The 27,128-nt window shown below is 39.7% G+C and overlaps 3 protein-coding genes across 10 annotated transcripts in view; 1 reads left to right on the top strand and 2 right to left on the bottom strand.

The window, feature by feature from the left end:
* Positions 1–894: 894 nt before the first annotated feature.
* Positions 895–7,069, top strand: lgsn (lengsin, lens protein with glutamine synthetase domain). Its single transcript, XM_044340363.1, has 4 exons — positions 895–1,441; positions 1,686–2,337; positions 2,861–3,027; positions 3,843–7,069. Exons 1-4 carry the CDS (start codon positions 1,418–1,420, stop codon positions 5,034–5,036), a joined length of 2,037 nt encoding a protein of 678 aa, XP_044196298.1. The 5' UTR covers positions 895–1,417; the 3' UTR covers positions 5,037–7,069.
* A 1,245-nt stretch (positions 7,070–8,314) lies between these two features.
* On the bottom strand, positions 8,315–18,506 carry LOC122976573 (protein FAM83B-like). The gene is made up of 4 exons (XM_044345137.1): positions 18,072–18,506; positions 15,117–15,281; positions 12,106–12,230; positions 8,315–10,645 (listed from the first exon to the last, which is right to left on the bottom strand). Exons 1-4 carry the CDS (start codon positions 18,504–18,506, stop codon positions 8,653–8,655), a joined length of 2,718 nt encoding a protein of 905 aa, XP_044201072.1. The 3' UTR covers positions 8,315–8,652.
* Positions 18,507–19,213: 707 nt separating this feature from the next.
* The window catches only part of myom2a (myomesin 2a), a 38,146-nt gene continuing 30,231 nt past the window's right edge, over positions 19,214–27,128 (bottom strand). For all 8 annotated transcript variants that reach the window (XM_044340199.1, XM_044340171.1, XM_044340184.1 and 5 more), the window contains 6 exons: positions 26,472–26,577; positions 23,963–24,126; positions 22,270–22,306; positions 22,149–22,171; positions 21,710–21,765; positions 19,214–20,838 (listed from right to left, as the gene is read on the bottom strand). In XM_044340199.1, coding sequence (XP_044196134.1) covers positions 20,263–20,838; positions 21,710–21,765; positions 22,149–22,171; positions 22,270–22,306; positions 23,963–24,126; positions 26,472–26,577 — 962 coding nt within the window. In that variant the 3' untranslated portion in view covers positions 19,214–20,262. The remainder of the gene's footprint in view (positions 20,839–21,709; positions 21,766–22,148; positions 22,172–22,269; positions 22,307–23,962; positions 24,127–26,471; positions 26,578–27,128) is intronic.

Here is a 27,128-nt window from a genome sequence, read left to right as displayed (position 1 = left end):
AACAATAAATCAATCGTAAATTAATATTCACTAAAATGAGCTTTGTTTTCAAAGAAAAAATCAATTTTCCCTGTAATTAGAACCAAATTATTGGTTCTTTCCAGAAAAATTCCTAAGAAATTACGCAGAAGATTTTCAGAAAACTCTGACCCATAAAATAAAGTGTTATCAATCACTTTGTCTGGTGTTTATCGTCCTCCAGCAATAAACTGATTTGTCTTTTTGTTAAGTCCTTTAATTTATTAGGAAGACACCACAAGAGGCAGTTCAACCACACAAATCTGTTAAACATCTTATTTACAGAACTTGTTTTGATGGATTTATACAAGCATAAATGTGACTTTTGGCTTTCTAATAACCCTTTGAGCTGGATAAAAAGACATTAAGTTTTGCTGGAGGAAGATAAACACCATCAAATGTGTTTTTATAATAAAAAACCTAAAATATTCCTCATATTCCTATAACTGTTTATTATGATTCAATAAAGTATTAATAAATGATTAATTAACTACTAATAATGCCATTAATTACAACACATCAACCTGAGATTAAAAGTTCATTCTTGACCTTGGAAACAGTTGTTGACAAGACGATCTCACCATAAGGTCCATTTAGTAGCTATTCAGGAGCTTTCGACTGCGTCTCAGGATCTTCTTTAGCAGATTGAGTTTGCCCAGTTTTTATAAGTGTAAAGATGTTCTAATTCCCATTTTCCCTGAGGATTTTAAGGACATCGTATCCCTGTCGGCTTAAAAGTTGAGACTGATTGTTGGATAGAGTAGAAAGCTCTGGAACAGCTACTAATTTGACCTTGTGGTTAGATTGTTTTGTCAACCACATACAAACCCTGTTATATAACTTTTCAGAGAGGGTACCATCTTATTTGTACAATAATAGAAATACTGAAGCCTGAACTGAAATGTATGCAGAAAAAAAACTAAATTCTGCTTTTAAACATTTTTGTTGAGCTCCTACTTTAAGAAACATTTTGCAGATTTGAGAGTCAGACGGCAACTCTGTAATGCAAAGACCATCAATAACAGCAGCCATTGTCTGGTGCCCGTAGTTGTGTGTTTTCATCTCTCTGGAATAAATACTTTTGCTCCTATATCTTTCTGGAAGCACAAACAGAGCTGCTGAGCTCCGCAGTTTCACTTTGCAATGAGACAAAAGCGCCTCTGAATGGTCCTCGCCGGCAGCCAATGAGCTCAAAGCAGCAGTGGTTCAGTGTCTACCAGCAGTCGGTGGGTGCCAGTTTCCAGCCGGATGCCTCTGGGTGTTGGGGGCAAAAAGAATTTTCTAATCTGTCACCATTGTACCAATTGTGTATAAAAATTAATGTGCGAGTTAGGCTCTGCCTTCATATGAAGGCTATCAAATTCCAAATCACAGTTCATGAAAGAGTTCAAACAAAGAAATGAATGACTCTGAAGATTTCAAGGTAACAATTCCACGTCTAATTTTTTGATTTGAGTTTCGTTTCAGCACAAAACTGTGAATGGATACAGCAGTGTCGGCTTCAAATACATTTTTTTACCGTACTTGTATTATAATTTGACTGTCTTTATGCCTTATTTTTATTCTCGATAATTTCAGATTTAGTTTCTTACACTCTAATAATTCTTCTCATGCACACTTGACCATCTCTTACCATTCTGGTGACAGACACATTGTGTGTTTTCCAGGAGGGCGAGAGTAGAAGCAAAGACCAGATAGATGGTACAGGGATGAGCCTGGGCAACAGGAAGGGAGTGAGAGTGACTGGGAAATATGTGCCTCCTGTGGACTGGAGCAGCGGAGAGGGTCCATCCATCGTCCATCCGTCCACCTGCATCCCCCTACCACCAGACACCCCCACCGTGATCTCCATCGGCCCTCTGCCTCACAGGCCTCCAGAACGAGTTGATGATCCCAGGATGGACGAACCTGCTGCTGGGGACGACTGGACCAGGGAGAAGGGCGTCCCCAGGCAGACCATGGAGGAGCTGAAGACCATCCTGAGGGACAGTCCTCTGCTCAGCATCCGAGGAAGAGATGACGGGAAACCGGGGAGTCCATATACATACCTCCATGGGAGCAGTGGCGGTGGTGGTGGCCGGCCCGACGGACGGCAGGACGATGGAAACTCACACAGGGCGTTCAGCACCTTCAAACCCAACTCTGACGCTTCCAGAAGGGGGCCCAGGTCCAGAGATAGCACATCTATTCAGCTCCCTTCCAGCATGGATTCATCCAGCTCATTCAGGGCTGATGCCAACACAAATAGGCAGCCTGCAGTTAGGACGCACACATATGCAAGCGGTGACTCCTGGGGCGAGACTGGAACTTCTCATCAAGGTTGGTGATGCTTTGGTTAAGTTTATCCCTGATATTAATGAACAGATGTCTTCTTTTACAAACTTTAATTGACTCATAGTTAACTCTTCTTCTTGGAGGACAAATTGTTAGAAGATGCTTGCTCACAGGGCTCCAGCACAGCAGATTCGTCTCAGTCTAGTTCCTGTTTTAACTTAGACTTGACTGGGTTTCAACCATCAGTGGATAATGACTTCTTCTTGTCTATTTTTAGCATGAAAAATGGCCAATTTTCACTGATGTTTTCCCTTTTTGTGTGTGATTTGAAGCTGAAGTGATTTAAAGCGATTGCTTTTCAGTCTGGATCAACATTTACACTATTTGTTGGCAATTTTGGTGTTGTGGTATTCGATTTCAGGATTGACTGGATTTTGATCTGACTTCACTAAAGTGGTCTTGACACCATTGGATTTATTTATTTTTTCTCAAAATGGGATGATTAGTGTTTTGAAATCAAATTCTCCAGTGGTATGTTTGTGCAGATATTTCACACTCTTTTCCACAGGTAGCGAAAACGAAGTTGTTGAGAGCTCTGGGAATCAGAAGTTCGTTTCAGCCATGGAGCAGATCAAACAGCAGATAGCCCGAGAAAACATCAACTTTGTCCGCTTTGAGGCCACCGACCTCCATGGGGTGTCCAGGTCCAAGACAGTGCCTGTCCGCTTCTTCCATGTAATCACCTTTATGTATCTATCTGTCTATCTATCTATCTATTAGAAAATCCAGTTTTTATTTTTAATATGCTTTTAATTTTAGGATTGTAAAGTGTTATAATATGTGTTTATGAATAAACTATATTATGAAGGAGGTCTCCATACCAAGTCTTGAACTCGAGTCTCCCAGATCATAGATGACTGTGCTGACTACTGAGCTAAAACAAATGCATCATTGGTGTGCAGACAGACCTCTACTTATTTATACACCCATAACACAGAGACAGCGCAGCGTGTAACGTGTAGAGAAGAACTTCAAAGGCGATTATTACTTTGCACTTTTCATTTATTGCCTATTTTTTACATCTTTGTGGGAAGGAAAAGGGGAACAACAGTTTATGGAGAGTCCCTTGAGAGCACTTCTCATGTGTCAGTCAGCTTTATCTCTGGTGAACACCCCCAACTCCGGGAGTGATGTCCAAATAAGGAAATGTGTGTCATGTAGCAGGTGGATGTGATTCCTCTCGTTGAGACCTGCTGATAGACATAACAGCAGAGCAGAGGACAGAGACTGAGATAGCAATGTTACCGACCTGTGCGCTGGTTTTGACATGTTTTTTTTTTATCTATCTATCCATCCATCCATCCATCCATCCATCCCTGGATTGTTGTACATTTGTTTGTCTAAAACAGAACTGGATCATTTGAGTTTTGTAGGACAAAAAGTTTGAAATAGTAATTTTGGGAAATATAATCATTTGTTTTCCTACCAAGACTTAGATGCAAAATATAAATGTATTTTCTATTCCTTTAATGTAAATGTTGCACCTGCAGGAGAAATCGGTATATGGTATACCGATGCCAAGAAGCTACTTGGAGCTGACTTTGAGCCCTAAGAGCAACGAAGTGGACAACGCCAACACTGCCAACTTCAGCAGCGATGTACTTCTGATCCCTGACCTCTCGACCTTCAGGATCCTACCCTGGGCAGAGCAGACAGCACGGGTCATCTGCGACCCCTGTACGGTGACAGGAGGCCCCCTTCGTACTTCCCCTCGCCTCATTGCCAAGCAGCTCCTCGGTCAGCTCCAAACCATGGGATTCTCCCTGCACTCCTCCTTCACCTATGAATGCTGCGTCCTTGGGGCACCAGACCGAATTGGACCAAAGACCCTCCTGTTCCCCGCCACCACCCTTCTGAGCAACCACGACCTGCCTTTCTTCCAGCAACTAGTGGACAGCATGTACTGCATGGGTGCAGACATAGACAGCATCGCCTCCGCCAGCGGCCCCGGCCAAATGGAAATCAACCTGAGGCCAGAGTTTGGGATTGCAGCCGCAGATAGCGCCTTCACCTTCCGCACCGGAATCAAAGAGATGGCTCGTAAATACAGCTACATCGCCAGCTTCTTCACCGATGATGGTCTGTACAATGCCGGGGTGCTCGCTCACAGCCTGTGGGATGCCAATGGGCGTCGTAGCCTGTTCCACAGTGGAGAGAAGGCAAGCGAGCTGTCTGAGATCGGCAGGAAATGGCTGGCTGGGCTCCTCACCCACTCTGCTGCCCTGAGCTGCCTGATGTCGCCCGGCTTGGGCTGCCGGAGCCACATCGCCAAGACAATCAAAGACCCCAAACGGATGCTGTACGCCACCTGCGGCTGCAATGATAATGGCTGCTCCTTCAACGTCAAGTGCCACGGCGGGAGGGAGACTCACATTGACAACAAGCTGGGCTCAGCCATGGCCAACCCTTACATTGTGCTGGCGGCTACAGTGGCAGCAGGACTGGATGGCATTAAACGCAACCTGAGCGTCGAGAGTGGTCTAAACAAAGCCCCCGCTCAGCAGAAAGAGTTCGCCATTCCCGTGAAGCTCGACGATGCTCTGGAGGCGTTGGGGGAGGACCACGTCATCCGCAGCACCCTTGGAGAGCCGTTTGTTCAGTATTTCATCGCTATGAAAAGGTTTGAGATTGAGACCCAAGAACTGGATGATGAGAGGAACAAGTGCTTGGAGTATTTCATCTAGAAATATGCTTTGTTCCATAATATCTGAAAAACCACTTACTCCTGCCAAACAAACAAAAAACCCAAGAAACATTAGTTTGAATACAAAAGCTTCTTTATTTTATATATCATGTTGATGCCTTATTATTATCATTATACAGATTGTAGATATTTTTCAGAGTCATTTCAAAATAAAGGTACAAATCGACCCTCAATGTGCAAAGCAGTGTTGTGCAATTTTGTTGTTGCTGTGTGAATTTTCAGTTGTTTATTACTTTCAAGAACAATACTGACAGCCGCTGCACTCGTTTGAACATAGCGGTCCATAAGTACAATGAACCAATGTAAGAAAAATAAAGGAGGTGGCTTTGTCCAGTCAGATTCTATCCAACCATTTTATTTTCTGGTGTGTAATGACCATTTGAACCTCTTGGGGGTGCTAGCGTAGCTGAAGACTTTTAGTCTTGTTTCCCTGTAGTCTGATAGAGTTCTTTAATTTTATTTAATTCAACCTCAGTATAAAAGTTTGCCTGCAAAACCTTCCATCTCATCACAAAAACACACAAGTAAAATTCTACTTGTGATTAAATGCTTTTGGGAAAGAAGATTCCTTTAAAGGTGCACTATGTACGATTTGGCCACTTGCACCAAACAAACAAATGGCAGCATATCACCAGAAAGCACAGTCCACACAGTCTTCATATTCTGTTAACAATTAGTTAATTTTTGAATGTTTTAAGCTAAAATTCTGGTCAAGTCTTACATAGTGCACCTTAAATATTTAAACATTTTTTTCACATGTATGCTTATATTTACAATTTATATTTCAGATGTGAAAATCTGTAGATGTTATAGTTGTTGTTGCAACAACTCACATTTTCACATTATGACCATTGACAACAGTTTGAATGGTCAGTTCACCCAATGTAGTAGCTGTTCTGGAGCTTATTATACCACACGATCATCATATCACATCACATTTCCATGTTGTCAGCACTTTAAGGACACAGATGCAAAGCCCTTCAAGTGCTTAGAAAAAAAAATATATTTTGAGCATTTACAACAACCATCCGCTGATGAAGATCATGCAATGTGATGAAAAGCTCCAGAATGTCTACTCAATAGAATTTAAGATTATTTTCTCAATGTTTTTTTCTTGGATTGGGTGAACTGACACTGTAAACATCATTTCCTGTTGTGAATAGTCACATATAAAAATGTGGATTGATGAAAAAACACACAGATACTCATCACTTACCCCCTTTAGCATCTATACACGCAGATAGTTTCAGTGCCAAGATTTTAAGTTGTGTCTCTGGGAACTGCTGCCACACCAATACAATGGAAGTGATTGGAATTTTTCTACTTTTGCCATCTGCTCTGAAAAAATACATTTAAATATTCAATATATATATATATATATACAGCATATAAACATACATACAGCATAATATAGTATAATATCATCTCTTTCCATAATCTATGTCCTGGTTACTCTGGATAATCTGCAGACTTCACTGTGATCAGTTTTCAAAGAAAACATTTCTTCAGGAGTTTTGTTGAACATTGGAAAAACTTCTAAAAATGTATTAAAAAGTGATTAAGAAGTCACGTGCACTTTGTGAATTATTGATGATGGATACCTCATTAGTTCTGCTGAATTCTTTGGTTTCAAAGCTACATTTTCCTTTAGTCGGTGTGGTTGTACTCTATGTTTTGTTTTATTAAACAATATTTCTCTGCATTACAGCCACATGCTTCAAACATGAATATTAGGATGGCTGAACCATGAATGTCAAAGTCATTAAGACATCAGAGAGAAAATGTGTCACATCACTGCTTATTAGAAAAGGTATATTTTACAAAAGCAGTTTGGCTAAGAAAAAAAAAACACATTCAACATAAAGACACTACAGTCATATTCACCCTGCTTTAACTTCATCTGTAACAACCCTGTCTCCTCAAAGTTACGCTTATATACAACTTAGTTGTTTTCCCAATTACATTATGTTGACAAACATAATCACTGCCTGATTTTTTTCTAATGAATTAAGCGCTATATAAGCACTTTGGTTAAAGGTGAAGGCTGATGATTTTCTGTACTTTTTTTATTGACAACAAATCTCATGTGCAGAGCCAAACCAACAATGAGTTGTGTATGTATCCAAAGTCTGATATATCTTATTCCTCTGTGCCGTAGACCTCTGTTGTTGTCCAAAAACTATTAAAAACATGTCAGTGAGTCACACTGCTGCACCGATAGACATGTTCCTTCGCCACAAAGATTATGGTGACAGTAATTTGTTTAGAAACGGCTCCAAAAACCAATAACAGTGATCATGTTTTCAGTCTCAGGAGAGTAGTTCTGTGTAAGGCAGATGCCACTGAGCATGTGCGCTTTGCTAGTTTGTTGTGCTACATATCACAACCTCTTGGCTTTGCACTACATTGTACAAGCACTGTTAACAGAACCACGTTCCTGCACAAACTTATGGTGACGGTAATTTGTTTAGAAACGGCTCCAAAAACCAATAACAGTGATCATGTTTTCAGTCTCAAGAGAGTAGTTCCGTGTAAGGCAGATGCCACTGAGCATGTGCGTTTTGCTAGCTTGTTGTGCTACATATCACAACCTCTTAGCTTTGCACTACATTGTACAAGCTCTGTTAACAGAACCACATTCCTGCGCATGCTCAGAACTACTCCGGCGACTGAAAACATGATTGCTGTTATTAGTCTTTGGAGCCGTTTCTAAACATGCCCAAACTCTTCATAATGAAGGAACATGTCACCCAGTGCAGGCGGTGTGATTCACTGATATGTTTTTAATAGTTTTTGGACTATGACACAGAGGAATAAGATATATCAGGCTTTGGATACACACACGCAATACTTGTTAGTAGATCAATTCATTGTTGGTTTGGATCCAAACATGAGATTTGTTGACAATAAGAAAAATATAGATAATCGGCAGCCATATCCTTTTAGGTAAATGACAGATGGTTTTGCTTAAATGTTAATAAATGTTTCTGTAACCTTAATCAAGTGCTGCCAGTGCCTAAACAATACCGTAAAAAGTTTCTATTAGTGGATATTGTACTGCAAGATCAGATATTTTGGCATAAAAACTAAATGAAATACGTTGTCACTGATCATTTCTCTAATACATTCATTACAAATATTTTTGCAACTTGACAAATACGTTGATTAAAAACATTTTCTCATTATGTCGAGAGAAAACGTAATTCAGCCAGCACTGTGTTTCTAGTAAAACGTATTTATTTCTAGGCACCAGGGTTGTCTGTAAAAACCTTGACATACTGGTATTATCACATCGACACAACTATCCTGTAGCATCCAGTTCAGATGAATACACACATACATTTATCTTGTAAGAGATACCTGATACATCACATCTTGTGTTTTTGGCACCTGTGACACGTATCTTCCTTGATAAAATCTTAGTCACATTATCAAACCCATCAAAGGAAAAATGTAGCATACTGCAGAGGTGACCACATAGAGCATCTGTGTCTCCATGTGGCAGCCAGAATAAATCAAGGAACAAATTCAAGGACTTTGCACTAACTTTGCCTTCATTCCTGAGAGCATGGTGGCCTTCTCCTCGTCCTGCATCGCTACTTGTTCTTGCCTATGAGATTTCCTACTCGCTGCATGAATCTCCCCAGTTTGTTGTCAGCGCTTTGTGCATTACTTTGTGTCTGATACATTGAATAGTCACTCCTGTTCAGGTAAGAGCTTCTGTCTTTGTCTGAGGGTTGCATGCTTGCGGTCCTCGTTGATTTGTCCAGAGGAATATTATCAGTGCTCAGGAAATACTCAAATCGACTGTAGACTTTCTCTCTCCTGGTCGAACTGACAGTTGGTGTCTCGTCATTCAGAGTGCTTCTTGAGCCTAGTTCCTGCTCTTCTGCAGGGATTATCTTTTTTTTGCTTGAACGCTGAGGAGATAACCTGCTAAAGGAGAATGGAGATTTATGCTTTTCTGTGTCAGATGGAGAGCAGACAGAGTTCTGCATGATCGGTGATTCACCTCTCTTTGTTGTTTGCTCTGCAGCAGATGGTGTCCATGAGTTGTCTGCCCTGAGTGATTGGTTTGATCCTGAGGGATTCTGTGATTTAAATGAGGCCTTTCTTTGCAGCAACTTCTCCTCTTTTTTGGATGCTTTCTTTTCATCTGACATAAGCAGTGAATATACTTTCAACTTTAGGGAATTCTTCCTCTGAAATGGATTTTCCTCCTGCTGCTTTTCTGTCTGACCATTAGAATCTGCAACAAGCTGAGATCCTGCAGATGTGTTTAAGATCCTTGGGTTAGTTTCTGTCTCGCTGGATATTGATTTATCACCCTCTCTTTGAGCAGCGGAACCCGAACTGTAACCTGTAGAGTCCTCACTTTCTCTGTGTACATCCTGATGCTGAGATTCTGGAGGTATGCTCGATTTCATGGAGTTCGCAGAGTTGACGCGTGTATTTGAACCTTCTTTCTCTTCAGGGATTTCAATCAAAGACACCATCCCTCTTGGGTGTTGAGAATACTTGAGTGATGGTTCATTGGGTTTTATATCTAGATCTGTAGCTGAGGTCGTCCTGGAAAGGGGCTCATGCCAGTCGTACGTCTTTCGATCTAGAATTGTTTTGATGTCATAGTGAGATGCAGAGCGGTGCCCGTCAGTGAGATGGGCTTCCATTTTTGGCTCACTGTCTTTGTGATTGGCTGGTTCCAAGCTGCAGCTGTCTTGTGTATATGGCTCTAATTCTGCCACGCTCTGCCTTATGTCCAGACCTCTTAATGAAGTCATTAATTTAGGTCTTTCCAAAGTCGAATACATGGACCTTATGGACTCTTGGCTCTGCTTGAGATTGATGCCATCCTGCTGACTGAGTCTGTTTTGCCTAATTTCCTCCAACCTGGACTTAACATCCCTCGATCTGCTGTGAATCAGCTGTGACTGATGCTCGTTTAAGCCTATGTGACTGCCATATGGGGACGTCAAAGGAGACAACACATCACATGACCCATCTGGAGGCGCATTACTGTCATTAAGGTATGTGTCGATTTTCCACTTGTTGAGGGACGTCTCAGAGCAGAACGGTATCGCATTCTGGTCCGAACCATAGAGAGTCCGGTGTCTAAGGTGCTGCTGTGACAAGCTGTTGGTTAGCATTAAGGCGGAGGCAGTCCTCTCAAGAGGGCCAATGTCCTTGGCCCCCATCCTCAGCCGGCTCATGGAGTTTAACCTCTGCAGATCTCCTCCATAACTGTGTCCCCTCACCAGATTCCCCATCTCAGTGACATAGTGAGACTGATTCAGCCTCTCCTGCATGCTCATGCCCCTGGTCAGCATGCTGGCAGTGTTTAACCTGTCATCCTGAGCACTTCTCATGCCAGGCATCGCTCTGGATCTCATGTTAATTTGGTGGATGGAGAGATGGCTGGAGCTGAGCAGGCTCACGTTGTCTCTCAGCCCCTGACCACAGGTGGACAGAAGTTCAGGTACTATGGAGCGAGCATACAGCCGTCGAAACTCCTCGTCATAAGAGCAAGCCAGCTGACCCGTGATCACCAGGACCATGCTCAGTCTGATCTTCTCATACGACCATGTGTAGCTGGAAAGGAAAATGGAGGTAAACAGTCATCAGACAGGCAGCAGGGATGGAGTGACAGTGTCACCCTATCTAAAGTCATCTTTGTAGTTTATTAAAATATATGTTTAGACATATTTAAACTGATGCAAATCAATATGATGTCAGGATGTACCCTTATTATCTTTAAATCATTAATATATTACAGTATAAACATGACCAAAGCTTACAATTACCACCAAACACATCACTTTTCTAGTTTTTATTTAATTTTCAGATGTTCTTGCACACTATCACATTTTAATTGGATAGGACCAAACCCTCTCCAGAAATCTGTCAGTTGGTCACTTGTACTCATCTTACTTAGTTTTGACCTTTCAATCAGACCTTTATCGAGTAAGATTCAGGTTGTGAATCTTACTTGGTAAAAAGAGTAGAAGTGACCAACAGTGAACAGGATTTCTTGTTTCTTCTTAGTTTACTAATACATTTTATTAAATATCAGAGATATCAAATTCCCTTAATTGAATCAGGAGAACACCAGAGATATTGTGTGTGACAGACCAGTCAGGTGTACAAATTCAGGTCAACGCCTAATGTGATTTAATTGTGAGAGACACATCTGTGTGAGGTTTAGTAGTGGAAGAAGTAAAGTAAAATCCGCCTACAGTAAAAGTACATAAGTATTATGAGCTTGATGTAGTTAAAGTATTGCAGTAAAAGTAGTGGTTTGGTCCCTCTGACTGATATATTATTATATATGACATCATTAGATTATTAATAGTCAATCATCAGTGTTAGAGCAGCATGTTACTGTTGTAGCTGCTGGAGGTGGAGCTAGTTTACACTACTTTATATACAGTTAGCTAGTTTAGTCCAGTGGTTCCCAACCTAGGGGTTGGGCCCTCCAAAGGGTCAGCAGATAAATCTGAGGGGTCGTGAGATGATTAATGGGAGAGGAAAGAAGAAAAAACAAGGTTTAGATACACAAATCTATTTTTAGACTTTTTCTCTAATCTTTGATTTTTGCTGAAATATTGGATCATTTGAACATTTATTGAAATGAAAGCATGTGAGAAGTTTAGAGGGAAAAATCACTATTTGGTGGAGCTGTTAACAACTCATAGACATGTGAAATGTGACCCTGACTACACACTGCTTTTTGTAAGACGTCAAAAGACAAAAAGGTTGGAAACCACTGGTTTCATCTTTAATAATGTGTTGTATTTTAAAAGCTTGTTATATTATCCATTGTGTCAAATCTTCATCTGAAAAGTAACTAAAGCTGTCAAGTAAATGTAGTGGAGTAGAAAGTACAATATTTCCCTCTGAAATGTAGTGCAGTGGAAGTATAAAGTAGCATCAAATGGAAATACTCTTTTACTGTACTGTACTATGTAAAATTGTACTTTAGTACAGTACTTGAGTAAAGTACTTAGTTACTTTCCACCACTGGTGAGTTTTGCAGGTTGGCATCAACTCACCTGTATGTTCCATACAAAACTGTTCTGCAGTCCACCAGTATAAATTTCTGCTCCAAACTTCCATGAAACCTCAACCCAGACTGACACTGATACTGCTGTCCCCGAACCGTCCGAACACGAATGGTCTGATGGAGAAAGGAAGATGAATTACAACAACCACCGCCTGCGGGGAAGAAACAAACTCCATTTTCTGTCATTACTGTAACTGAGTAGTTGTTTGTGTACGTGTGACTTTTGTAATCAGTGATTATAATTGTATTTAAAGGACATCACGTGACAATGCGTTGCAGACTTAAGTTAATCTGCACTTATGAATGTTATAATGTAGCTCAACTACAGCTCAACTAATGTAGATGTCTCCTCATTTTCATGTGGTGAAATTATATTAAAAATGTACAATAGATCCTCAAGGCACCCCTTGGTGCCACAGCAGCCGCTTTGGGAACCGTTGTTATAGACTTTATGTCTTGTGAAATGTAACAAATATCAGCCTTTAAGTGGTTTTAATCAATATTATGGAGTGAAAGAGGTCGTCCTAGTGACAAACCTGACTCTGTAAAAGATCCCTGTTTGAACTTTCTGTCCTCTTGTCCTTTTCATGTTTCAGAATCAGTCTGTTTTTAGGTAAATCAATATCATTTTCATTTTAAATTAGATGTATTTTGCTTCAATAGATTCAGTTTATACACAGGTATTTTAAGTAAATTTTAAACAAAGCAATTCTGGAAAATTGGAAGAAGTAGTTGACACATAAAAAGCACAAACTCAACAAGACCAGACCTGTGTGTCATTTTTTTTTTTATGAGGCAGGTATTTAGACGTGGCTACTGGCTAAGCAATTTGCATGTAGATGACAAAACCGTCAGTATGTTCACTCTGCTGACTTCTTGTTTGCACTGTTTAAGTATCATCTTGACGCAGTTTAACAGGAAAATCCAGCCATGCAAACAGATCTGTCCTACGGCTGCTGCCGTTCTGTTGTCTCGTAATGATAGGTAGAACAGCAGCAGCGAGGAAATGCTGACTTTCTATGAGGGCGTGGAACAAATGTCAAATTTAATCCACTAAATAATCCTGCCAATAAAAGAAAGGTCATGCCACAGGCGAATCTTCCTCTGGCAGGGACACGTCGATGGAATACAAATCTACAAACATGCAGCTGAAAGAGCAGGAAAATAAGTTGATTTTCTTGTTTAAAATGTCAGAAAATGGCCACATCAGATCCTATTTAATGAGCCAATGTGTTGTACTTTTGAATGCGCTACATCATCACTTTCTTTCTTTCTTTCTGTTCATCTCGTTGACATCAAGTGAGAATTTATTCTATGGAACGAAATCTTCCAATGCTGAACTTTACAGTCCCCTGACAGTTTCCATATTCCAGATTAAGGAAAAATGTGTCAGAAATATAAAATTTAGACCATAAGGAGTCCTTAAATGATGCTTATGCACCTTTGTTTGCTCTCATATGAATGAGTGAAGAACAACTGGAGAATTTAAGGTATTTAAGGGGTAAAATTAGGCAACTAGGCAGTCAGAGACTGTACATTAAGGAGTGCGGGTGCAGATTAAAAAAAGGATTAAGGTAGTTTTAAAGTCCTCCTCCACTCAAAAAAGTGTTTTGCTTCTTATTACTCCAGTTGAATGTTTGATGTTCACTATGCAGAGTGATGTATGTGTAGTATTTTACACCAGAGGGCTGTTTTCACATGAATTTGCTGAAGGAGGAAAGTTTCTCTGGGCTCACCTTAAATCTGAGTTTAAGACGTGTGCTTACAAGCATGATTAATGACATCACAGCTATCTCGAAGCCAAATGTGATCCAGTATTTAACTTACACATGTTACAGGACGTGTAAACTTGAAATCTCACACTCTCAGAAGGAGACATCTTGTGTCTAGTAGTTCAACTTTTGAAATGAATTTGCATATTTAACGTTCTGGATTTTTCTATGTGGGAGAAAGAGGAGATGTTATTTTAAAGGATGGGTTCACAATTTTTGAAGTCTGTCTTAAAACAACAGTCAGGAGCCCAAATAAACATTGAAACATGTTTTTCTTGCTGTAATCATTCCTCCTGTTCATACTTCATAATGCACTTACAATGTAAGTGATGGAGGACAAAATCCACAGTCCTCCTTCTGTGCAAAAATGTATTTAAAAGTTTATCTGAAGCTAAAATTAAGTTTCAGTGTCCAAATGAGTCAAATCAAGTAGATATCTTTCAACGTTACAGTCTTTTTAGTGCCAAAGTCCTTCTTTTTGTTACTATTCTTCCACCTGCAGCTCAACATGGAAACACTGTCCGAGGAAACACAAAGAGGGAATTTCACGCTAAAAACACTGTAAATGTGTCAGATATCCATTTGATATGACTAACTCAGACCGCTGAAGCTGAATATAAGCTTCACATCAACTTTTAAATGCATTTTTGCACAAAACGACTGTGTGGACACACTGTGGATTTTGGCCACTTCACAAAACCTCTTTCACTGTTCATATGGACACCTGACTGTTGTTTTAAGACACACTTGAAAAACTGTGAACCTTTCCTTTAAGGCAGACGCCACTGTGCACTAGTTAGTTCACAATGTAGAATGTAGTACAAGTTAAGAGGTTGTGATATGCAGCACAACAAGCTAATGAACTGCATTCCCGTACATGCTCAGCAGCGTCTGCCTTACACTGAACTACTCTCCAGAGAATGAAAACATGATCGCTGTTATTGGTCTTTGGAGCCGTTTCTAAACAAACTCACGTGACCAAACTCTTCATAATGAAGGAACATGTCACCCAGTGCAGTGGTGTGATTCATCGACGTGTTTTTAATAGTTTTTGGACAACAACGGAGGTCTACGGCACAGAGGAACACACTCACATTTTAGTAGATCAGTTCATTGTTGGTTTGGGTGATTTGGCTCCAAACATGAGAAATATTGACAATAAGAAAAATATAGAAAATCTCCAAACTGATCCTTTAATGTTGTATTCAGTGCTGTTGGTGTTTCTTACCTTGATGTCTTGGATGTTGACACCCATCTTGTGCGACATGTTGTAGAAGCTCTTGAACTGGGAGTCATCCAGAACGATGTAGACCACCACCCCCTTGAGAGCCACGTTGATGATCTCTTTGAAAATGTCGACGTCAGTGAAGATGTCCATCGCTATGGCAATCATCTGAAGATGCAAGATTGAAAAACAGATTTAAAAAACAGGCCTGAAGTGTTAAATGTAGGCATGTTATTGACAGGTAGAACGTTATACAACAGCTTTACCAAGAAAAATACATTTGAAATGTTAAAGTGTAAATCAGTTACACTGTAGGTCAGCATAACTTCACAGATTACAGTAGACTGCAGATGCAGATGTTCTTACACTCTCTAATGGCCACATGGAGCAGAGAATGAATAAATGAATGAGGCTAGATCTAGAAGGTCTTTGCTTTTATGCACAAAACTAAAACATGCAAGTTTAAACCTCTAAAACTAATCTGAAGACTGGAAATTCTATGTTTAAGCTACATTTTAAGATGATTCTATATGTCATAAGTGGAATAGTCATTATGGATATAACAGGGATGTTTTTATACTTTTATAAAGAGGCAACTCAACATTTCTAGCCTGATATTAATCTTTATGTGGTAAATGAGTAAGAGGACACATCGCAGCATGTTGTATCTGAGGAGCGGCGTTCCCAAGGAAAAAAAAAAAACACATGACTGAAATCATCAATGAAAGTAAAAATGATTTATGGTTCATGTCGTGATAATAATCAGACCAGGTTTTACCGGCTACAGTTACATCACAATTTGTACAGTACATGAATGCACCGGACGTTATAGTAAATATCAAGTGGCTCCACTGTGTCATTTTCAGATGGTGGATATCTGCGGTGTGAAAGTCTATTTCCTGCACACTTAGACAAAGACACACACCCTGCTGTAATTTATGAATTATGAGTGTCAGCTCTGAAGACAAGGAGCTGAACATCAAGTACATTCAAGCTGAGACATGTTGAGTAGTTCGTATGAAATATGACTGACCTTTTCATGAGGAGCTTACACAGCAGGAAAATGTATTTTTGTCTCAATGAGGCTGAATGTACAGTTTATTTAGGCTGTTGTTTGCATTTAAAGTTGCATGTAAAGCTTTCTCTGACCCTTTGTTATTCATTGTCATAAACGGAGTCATAGTTTGCCTCAGGCGCTCAGTTTTTCTTGCAAGTCAGCTGTCTTGTTATTTCTCTACATGTTCTTGTCTAAATTAATGTTACCGCCCAGGTTTTTGTGATTGTTACAGTGGAACAACTGATGAATGATTTTATAGTGTCATCAAAAACTGTATTAAAACTTCAATATTCTGTTTGTTGGTAATTACTTTTAATTACTTTGTTGTTGGCTTCTAAGTGACACTTATGAAATATTTGATTGCCACAGCATTTTGTAACGTTTAACGTTCAGACTCAGAGACAAACGTTTGTTTCTTTGGAAAGCTGTAGAAGGATTGCACAATTTGCCACCATATATGTTGTTTTGTGCAAGCCCTCGTTTCCTCCAAATCTCTATAACAAGTGCAAAGTTAGCAGACACACAGAGCCACAATGGCCACATGTTGTTGGAAATACATCAGGTTGGAATAAACCAGAGTTTCCCTATAAGTCTAATTGAGTTCCATTGTAAAAGTCTGTTGTTTGTATTATTCTCTACTGGTTATTGTTTACTAGCTGCTACTGAAGGAAAAGCTGACCTGGTTTATTCTAGTTGCTACGTTTATTATGACAGGTTTGCATTGATGATATATAACTCAGTAAATAATATTGTATGTGTATATGGACAGTGGAGATTATGCTGCAAACCTGAGAGGATAAATTTATACAAGCTTACAGGATGTTACTGTTTGAAACTCAAAGGAACGTTTTTGTTGCAACCGTCGGTGTAATCCTCTTTTTGTTGTCACTGTTATGGCCCAAACAACTTGTTAAGCCCTTGTTGTATTTGCAAAAGAACTACAGTAGACCTTCTGTATGGTATTATGATTAATGTCGGGGTTATCATTTGTAAAGATAATGACAATAATGCTTCATATACTTCAGAAAGCTATAAAACTGCAGAGTCATAGTGATGTTTAAGGTTCCAATTTATTATCATTCTTTTTCAGTCTCCTTATTCATAAACCTTTAATAAACACACTATAATGTAGTTATAAGCAGATGTAAGGACATATTTAAGTGTTTATTAACGTCCAGTATTTGTCAATGAATATAATATCTATTATAAAGAGATATTTTATATTATTACAACTGTGTTCTACCACATTGTCATTTATTGTCTGTTTATACACCAGAATTCAGTTATTGGTTCCCACAGAAGGAGAGTATTATATCTGCTGACAACTACATGTTATTGTTATTGTTATAAACTATTACTTAAATGTTTATATACTGATTATAAATCTTAAATAGAATTTAAAGTAAATCCTTTTTTTTCTTTTATTGTTTTGTCTCTTTGTTATGTTGTGATTATGTTGTAAATTCAATGTATATAAAAGTATAAATACTGAAATAATCTTGGAAAAGTATCACTTAATAACTAAAATACTCACCAGTACTAATTAAAGCATAATTCATGTTGTGAAACTGCAAAAACAGCAGCAATTGTTGTTTTGTACTTTATGCTTTTTAGAGGATTAATGACAAGTTTCCTTCTGTAGTAACAATAACAAGTGGCTTGTGTCAGCTGACTGTGTGTTAACATATACGACAGTGTACCGTGTGTGCAGAGTTAACCTCTGTGTGTAAAGCAACGCCTTTCATTGTGAGTTTGTGCTTTTGATAAACTGCTTTTGTCCTCGTTCTCTATTTGCCAGCGTGCAAGGTTACACAGGTGCAACCGAAGCCACAAAGATGAATCCCGACACACCTGACAGATGAGGAGAGTCTGGTTTTTTGAATTCAGTATTTTGTCCTCACCTGCCTCGCCTCCTGAATCTGTTTCCGAATCACTTCTTTGATGGTTGGTGTGTTTTGTCTTGGTGGGTGGAACAGCAGACTGATGCTGGTGTCCAGGCCCTCCAGCGTGACCTCTGGCCAGCCTAGGTCCAGGTCCGGCACCTCCTCATCAGACTCTATTGGGAAGTAAGTAGAGGGGTAGATCTCTTCTGTGACCTGTCTCTCCATGGAGTTCTCCTCCTCAACCGGTAACTCTGCATTTTCTAAAATGAAAGAGATCTCCTCCTCTGAAAGAAAGTGTCTTATCTGCTCAGCTCGGAGGAACTCCTCGTAGGCCTCTTTCCCTCCTCTGAGCAGGGCATAAATGGCCAGACGGTAGGATTCTTTGTAGTGTGGCTGAACGTAAACCGGATTGTCTTCATGATTCAGCGACAGGGCGGACAGATTGGACTCCATTGATTACAGATCCCTTCAGAGTCTCTATGTGTGACAGGCTTCTTCTTCACCTTCAGTGTGACAAGTTAAAGGGCTGTTAACAAGGCTGTTAAGACTAAAAACCGACCAATAATAACTGGAAAGCTCATTGGGAAAGAAGAAGCAGTTTATATCTAAAGTGAACATGTAAAAACCTGCGTGTCAAATGTGATTCCCTAGAAGTAGGTAAACAATATGAGGCATGTGGTGTCTTCTATCCCTGAACATTATGATTAACATGAACTAAACAAATAATCACTGAAATCTTACTTACTTCATAACCGGTGAAAGAAATATTTCCGTGCAATCCGAGTCCAACACTGACCTGAACCTTATAATAAAAAGAGCAAAGTGAAGCTCTCCAGTCAGTCTCGGTGTGTGTGTGTTGTCTCCTCCATGAACAAGCAGCACTAGGGTGTGGATTTGAACTCTCTATGTTGTACCTGTCCTTTAGCTCCACACACATACTGTAAGACACCACGCCCACTTAGGCTCACCTGGGTTTCAGGTGCAGGAGCAGGTTTGTCTGTCTATCCAGCTGCTACAAAATCCCCCACAGCTTGGATACACTTTCTTATTTTTAAATTATTTAGTTTATTCATTGCTGCAGAAGGAATCATAACCTCCTCACCGTCCCACTGACACTTAGGGTGAGGCTGAGAGGAGATTACTCACAAAGACAACAAAGAGAGTTTGATAAGTAAAGTTTATTTGCCATTACAAGCCATCACAAAGCATTGGGAGTGGAGGGAGGCGGGACATGTCACAGACAGACAGATAGTCCTCTCTATTTTTATTCACAGAGCTACTGACTAACAGAGAAAGCTACCTGGGAGAAAAGTAGGTGGAGGAAAACTCAACCATCTCAGAGGAAAACAAATAAATAATCTGGTATTTGGTGTTAATTTCCCACCCAGGTACTGACGACAGACAGCTCTGTACCTGCTAACTCCCAGGACGTCCAGTTTAAAGAATAACTCTGGTTTATTACCACTTTGGTCTTATTTCTGTAGTTTTTGCATATTATTTCAGTTTTGATAAATATATATAATATTGCACTCACAAGTTTATTTGTTTAAAATCTGAGAACAAACACAACAATGAAGTCAGATACGGAAAGAAACATGACACCACATGACAGACAGGTTGTTACCAAACTGAAAGTAAAGCAAAACTTTAACTTTACCCATCTGACTTCTTTTTTTAGAGATGCTGCTTCCCAGAAATCAGCATTTAACATGAAACAATGGCCAAAACTAAATAAATAAGACCAAAGTTGTAATAAACACCACAAAAAATGGATACAGGCATTCCACTAATACTGAATAGTGGAAGGTGCAGCTTTTAAAAACACTGAACATTAATATCTACCCGGCCTTTTATTTTTCGTAGTTTTTTTCCCACCTGTGTCAACAGCACAGTGACCAGTTGAAGGACATGTAACATCTGAAAAGGACATCTACTGTATGTTAGTAGCCACTGTAAAAGTCCCTCCTGTGTAGTTTTTTCCTACATGTATCCTGCAACTAGTTCTCCAAACAAATAGAGAAAGTGTGGACTGGTTTAGCAACCTGTTTTTTTCTAAGTGGTAGTCCAGAATACGCAGCAATTCAGAAAAAGGGACTTCAAAAGTGATTACGTCAAAAAATAAACCTTAAAGTAACAACGTGGTTTCACACTCATGCTATAAATCAGCGTTGTTATCAGCAGACGTTTCCCCTTCAGACATCACCACCGTTTACTTCCTCGGTGGGGTGGGAGACTTCATGAATCTGGGTGGGGTGGGCGACTTGACGCTGCGAGTCGGGGTTGGAGACTTGGGGGTCGGGGTATGAGACTTGGGGGTTGGGGTTGGAGACTTAGGGGTCGGGGTATGAGACTTAGGGGTTGGGGTTGGGGATTTGGGGACGGGGGTGGATGCTGGAGTTGGGCTCTTCATGGATGACGCGGGGGTGTGGGCCTTAGGGGTGGGGGTAGGTGTCTTGGAGTGGGGAGCAGGGGACTTCGGTGGCACAGGCGTGGCCACAGGTGTGGCCGGTTTGGCATGATGTCCCAGTTTGGGCTCGGGAATCTGCTCGCCGTGCTTGTAGACGCTGACGGTGATCTCGACAAACTCACCGCCGTACTTGTTCCGTACGTTGATGCTGTACTTGCCGGAGTCATCGGGAGTGACTTTGTTGATGACGAGGCTGGCGAATTTGCCGCCGTCGAACGTGATCTTGGTGTGCTCACTGGAGGCGACTTCCTGCTCATTCTTGAACCAGATGACCTCAGGAGTCGGCTCACCCCACACGGTGCAGGTCAGGCTCAGGGACTGGAGAAGGTTGAGAGTCAACTCAAGTCAAAATTTATTCAGACAGCAATTTTTAACATGGTGGGTTTGTCAAAGTAAAGCAATGAAACCAATTAAAGGCTCAAAAAACCACTGCTAGTGGTATCTACACTTCTAAATATATAGTTTGGGTTGTATTTGCTAAGGTTTTGAGATCTCCTCTGCTGAGAGTTCTGCCAACATCCTGAATCAAAGTATTAGGTATACACTACCTTCAGGAAAGAGTCTACAACCAAACTAGTGTCTGTGTGAGGCTAAATGCTAATATCACCATGCTAACATGCTCCCAATGACAATGCTAACATGCTGATGTTTAACAGCTATAATTTTATCATGTGCACAACATAGCTTAGCATATTTGCACGCTAACTTTTGCTAATTAGCACTGAACATGAAGTACAACTGAGGCTCAAAACCTTGGAACATAAAACCGAAACTATCTGTAGGACATTACACCATTAGGGTTTATGTAGGAAAATCTATATTTTTGTAATTTACATGATTGACAATAAAACAAAAAAGTCCAATGAGAGGCTTGTGACTGAAAAATGATCTCTTCATGAATCATCTCAGCGTCCGCCATCATCTACTCTCTTTTTTTACTGCTTTGTATGTTTTTCACTAAAAGTAAGAGCATGTGGCCGCCCACAGATGTTGTTTTGACATTTTGTTCCAGCATTTGCTTCGTAGGAATGCCGCCAGGGCACTAAAGCTCTGACCTTTGACTTCCTTACTGCGTGGCTGTTTGTAGTGATGCAAACAAAATACCTGAAACGAACCTGTAAAAATGTCGTTTTACATGTTGTTAACATTGTTGGTTCATATCAGCATGTGTACTCTGAGAAAGTCTCACCTTCTCTTCCATGATAGTGACCACATCAGGCAGGCCGCCAACCACTCTGCCACGGTCTGAGAAGAAAAATGTTTGTTTAGACCTACTTCAGCGAACATGTCACAAACATCAGTTTGCATTCATACATTTGTCTAAAAAAAGACATTCTGTGATGTAAGTAAACAAGTTTATGAGCAGAAGGAGGAGGAAAACTGTAAAAACTCTATGAACTTTCAAACAGTCATTTGTATTTTGCCTTGAAAGCAAGTAAGCTCCTCTGAAAATGTTCACAGAGCTGTTGAGGTCGCATGAGGGGTCTTTAAAGACATCACCACGATGTGATTCCACATTATCCCTCGACCGATACATGACATTTAAAAAAAACATCCTAAATAGGTCAATGTCTGAGGGAATAATCTCTCACTAACAGTGTGGATAGAATAAATGATGATATACTCACTCTTCTCAGCAAATGCAGCTGCCCTAAAGGGGAAGAGAGAAGGTTGGCATGATTAAAATCTCTTAAATACATTTTACAGGTTCATGTTAAAGTACTGTATTAATATTGTCCAATAACTTACTTAAGTCTTAGGTACTCCTCATAGGCATCGGTGTATGCTGCAAAAAGAAAAATAATCTCATTAACACACTCGTTCTTCTTAAAGTCACCAAAAGTTTTGGTTGGTTTTCTTGGTCTCCTTGAAGAGAAAATATGTTGTTTGTAGTCTATTTCATATTTTTTTATTCATTATATGATGGTATAATGGTAAACTTGACTTCATGCCAACCGATACCTGGCCATGTGCCAGAAATTTGGGAGTAATTTCTGATTCAGATCTGACCTTTGAAAACCAGTTTACTAGAGTTTTACAGTTGAGGAGAAGCGTCTCTAAAATCAAACCATTTCTGTCACACGTCACTCGGGGACATTATCCAGGTGCTTTCAGCTAATTGGTTTCCATCTGTGCATGTCAGTCATACAACTCATTGGTTCTTTCAGGTTTCGAATGAGCCAATCATCATCCAGAGCCCTCTACAAAAGAGCAGAACTCGAGAGTGAGGGCCTCTTCTTTCTCCGTCTGTCTGTATGAGGTGTTGGTTCACTGTCAGATAGACTTGTTAAAGCAAATATAGTGGGAGGTTGAGGACGGTAGGTAAGTTGGGGTACTAACATTTTCACTCACGTAGTTAAACGTTGTTAGACACACTGGGTTTATTGGTTGGTGTCCCCATCATAGTGACGTCATTTTTATAGATAAGTAAGTTAGGTCTTTTGTTGTGTTTTGTTTTCAAATATAGTTATTAGTTAGGCCTAGTTTTGTTTTATTGACTTTTCTGTTAGTTTGGCACAACCGCTTTGTCTTGTCCTCCCTGACATTTTGAGAACTTTCTGTGTATTTTTAAATATTGTAAATAGCTAAAATAAATTCTGAGTTTATCTACTCCAACTTTGACTTCTTCAATGTTTGCTTGTTGTGTTACTGCGGCCGTTTCCCTTAGTTCCCCCAAGGGAATGTAACAATTTCTGTCTACTTTTGACCTTGAGAAAGTTATTCATGCCTTCATTTCACCCTGTCTGCATATCTCTAACTATCCAATGTGCAAAACCATGAGAGGAAAGCACAGTATCTCAATCTTAGCTTCCCTTCTTTGGCTTCCCACTGCATCCAGAAAACAGTTCAAAGTTCTTCTAATCACACACACGTAAAAATGGATTAGCTCCAAGCTATAACTGTGACACGCTAAAACACATGTGTAAGGGCGTACACTATTTAAGTACCTAAGTCTAGACTTGCAACCAAACATGATCGTGCATTTGCTCCCCTGGAACTTAAACTGAGGAATGCATTACCATTTACAATCCATGTTACCCTTAAAATGCACCTTTTTTAGGGTTAGGGTTAGGGTTAGGGTTATGGTTAGGGCTAGGGCTAGGGCTAGGGTTAGGGTCATTTATTTCTGATGAGCTGATTGGGATGAATGATTATAAAAAAGCTTTTGCTTGATACAGAAGACAAAGCTATTTGTGTTATTACTGACAAATATTTCACCACTGCAAAAGTGCTTTTGGTGTCTTATGAGTCCATGTCAAAGTCAATAAAATAAAAATTATAACTCAGAAAACACTAAAAACAAATCTATCTACAGAGTCATAAAATAAGAAAAAGTAAACAAAAAATGGATATCCTCATCACTTGTTGAAATAAAATAAGTGCAGTTAAAGTGTGTTTGTACTGTGTCATGGCTGCTGTGATAAGAATCGTCTATATTTACCTTGTCCAGAGAGGTCAAAGGTCCTGGTGTATGTCTGCTCGCCGTCTGAGATCTCGATGGTGTAGTGACCCTTCTCCTTGTCGGATGGGTCGCAGATCTGCATCCAGGCCATCTCCGTCGTGCCACCGATCCTCATCTTCTCAGAGGAGGCGATCTTACTCTCCCTGCAGGGTGTAACATCACAGGCCGCAGGATTTAGTTTAAACTCATACTGATAATATAATGAATTGTGTCCGCTACAATGGCTGCGGAAGGATGTGTTTAAATTCAACAGTGCCACAACTAATGAAGTATTTCTACCATATTAAGAAAAATATCACTGGTAAAAACAGTATGAAAGGTGTGAAAATTTTTCAAAAGTTTATTTGAATCTTATATGAGCTTTCAGCAGTTAGTCAAATAAAGTGGACATCTTCCAAAATTAATGTCCTTTGAGTATAAAATTCCTCCTTTTCCAGTAGCAGTGTAAGGAAATTAACAAAAACAAGGAAATTTATACTAAAAATACTTTCCAGATATTCTCTTGATTTGATTAACTTAAGACCGCTGAAGCCTCATATACTTTAAACTTGATGCAAACGTTGGAATACATTTTTGTCACCTTTAAATGGTCAGTATGAACAGATTGAATGATTACAGTAAGAAATAACAGTTTTTAATCTTCACGTGGGCACCTGACTGTGAACCCGTCCTTTAAGATATTCAGACCGAAACATTTACAGTAATGTGTTTTTAACAGTTTTTACTGTGGCTCAATTAGGAAGTGTCACATTTCCTAAAAAAAACACAACTAATACATAATCAATCAACTCAGGTGTTTTGCTTTTACCAGCTGACAGAAAACAGCTGCTGTAAAGTCCAGAACAGCAACATACGTACGATGTAAGTCTTTGGCTCTTTGTGATTCAGTGATGATTTCACTGTGTGTAACTGTCATAACTAATGGGGTTGAACATGTTTTACTATTGTACTTTTGGTGTACATGTGTCAGGTGACTACAATACAATCACCCTTTAAATGAGCCTTGAGCAGAAGCCAAGTCTCCAAACAAAAATACCTGACACTGCTGATGTAAATGTTTTTGGATTGAAAGGCTGGAAATTATTTTTAATCCTCGACCTCAATTGACCGAAAGCTTTTTCCTGATGAACTGATTGAGTACCAGTCCCTGGTTGCAAAAATCAGCAAGCTCCGATATGAGGATGCTGATAAGAGGAACCACTTTCTTCTGATAAGAGGTCAAATCTCCAGCAACACTTGCAGTATAAAGACCAACTTCAATATGAGACCAACGTGTTTTGGCTGGTCAGTTAAAACATCTTAAATTTCAGCGTTACAGCTCGTGGGCTTCATCAGCAGCAGCAAACAGATGTCTCATAATAAAGTTGTTCTTTATACTACAAGTGTTGCTGGAGTTTCACTCCTTCAGATTTCTTCCACTCTCCATGCAACTTGTAGGTATATTAAGCTACCACTTTCTGATAAGCTACCTTTTATAAGGGATTATAAATAGAATGAATGGCTTTATCAATAAATCATTTACTAATTCTTTGCGGATCATTTATAAGCCAATCAGAAGAATAACATTTAGGTTGCCAGGTTGTGGAAAATCCTCCTCCAGCACCAAATTTTCTTTGTCTTTTTAACGCTTTAACTTCATGAAGACCCTCCGATGGGCAGTTTGACCACTAATAGAAAAGGGCTGCAGGCATCTGGATTGAAATCTATTTATAAACAGCTAATTGACATTTACAACTGCAGACTTGATTGATTACTATAAGAACCATTCATTAAAGGAGACATAACATGCAATCTGTAATTTATATACTATTCCAATGTTGGATGTTAAACTTGGTTAAAGTTCCTAAACTTGAGGTTAATGTATGTAAAAATGATCCCTGAAAGTCAAAAGCCAGGTCTTCAACCAGTTCTGAACACTTCGTTTGGAAAGTTACGTCTACTTCCTCTTTCACGTCAGATATATAATGTAAATCATATAAAGATATTCCAGCAGAGCCCCTGAACATAAATATAGACCTGGAAATGTGCATGATGTCCCCTCAAATGTTTTACTATCATTTATAATAGCAGGTGACTGACAAAGTTTTACTAATGGCTTATTAGAAACTGAGAAACTCAAGACTAATTATGAAAGACCCATTATAAATGACTAACTAATGATTATACTTGCAGACATGATGATATTAGAAGGTATTAATGTCATCGGAGGGTCTTCCTGATGAGACAGAGCTAAATTTACAAAGTAAGTTTGATGCTGGAGGAAGATTTTCCACAACCTGGCTTATAAATGATCTATAAAGCATTAGTAAATGATTTATTGACTTATCAGAAGTTGGTACCCATGGGAGATACTGATATATTTGGCAACTGTTAGGGAGTTATGACTGGCTGGTTTACACAAGACAGCTGGCAAGACTCTCTCTCTCATCCCAGCTGCAAAAGTAAATATTTGAATCCGGTTATAGTTAATAAAGCATTTAAACTGTACTTGTGTTTCCAGACGGTCTTCATCTCCTCTGTGTAGTAGTTCATGTAGCATTGCAGCCTGATGCCCTCTGGAGTACACTGCAGCACCAGCTCAGAGGCAGACGCACCTGACACAAACAAACACACATAAACGTACGGTCAGGAACAAACAGCTCAAAATAAACATGTTTTTACTGTCATGTATGTCGGCCAGGTTGACTCAAACAACATGCCTGTGCAACCAGTAAAGGCCACACACATCCAGTATATATATACACTTATGTTGCCAGAGCAATATTTGTGCACTTATTTCAGTATTTTAAGTGTTAAAATGCTTGGAGTATTTCTGTGCATGTGTTGTTCCAATTGATTCTAGGGAGTTGCTTCTTTTTCCTTTCTATAGGATTTTTTTGGCCAGCACCCACATCCTGGAAGAGGCCATTAGATGCACCGTCACACCTCTTTACAAAATGACCTTTCAAATACATAACCGAAGAGTACCTTAAGTCATTGTTTAAAGGTTAAATTTGTTTTCTCTTTTAACATTCTTTGTAAGTAGAGGCAGTCACACCTCCGGGCTAAGTCGTGATACAGCTGCATGCAGCACAGAGGTAATACTGGATTCACTGCAGTACCTGAGGAAAAACTTGCAGGTACATGTTATCTTTAATCACACTTG

Source organism: Thunnus albacares, chromosome 3, assembly GCF_914725855.1.
Source record: "Thunnus albacares chromosome 3, fThuAlb1.1, whole genome shotgun sequence".
NCBI lineage: Eukaryota > Metazoa > Chordata > Actinopteri > Scombriformes > Scombridae > Thunnus > Thunnus albacares.
The sequence above is the reverse complement of the archived record's forward strand: the minus strand, read 5'-3'. Positions and strand labels throughout refer to the sequence as shown.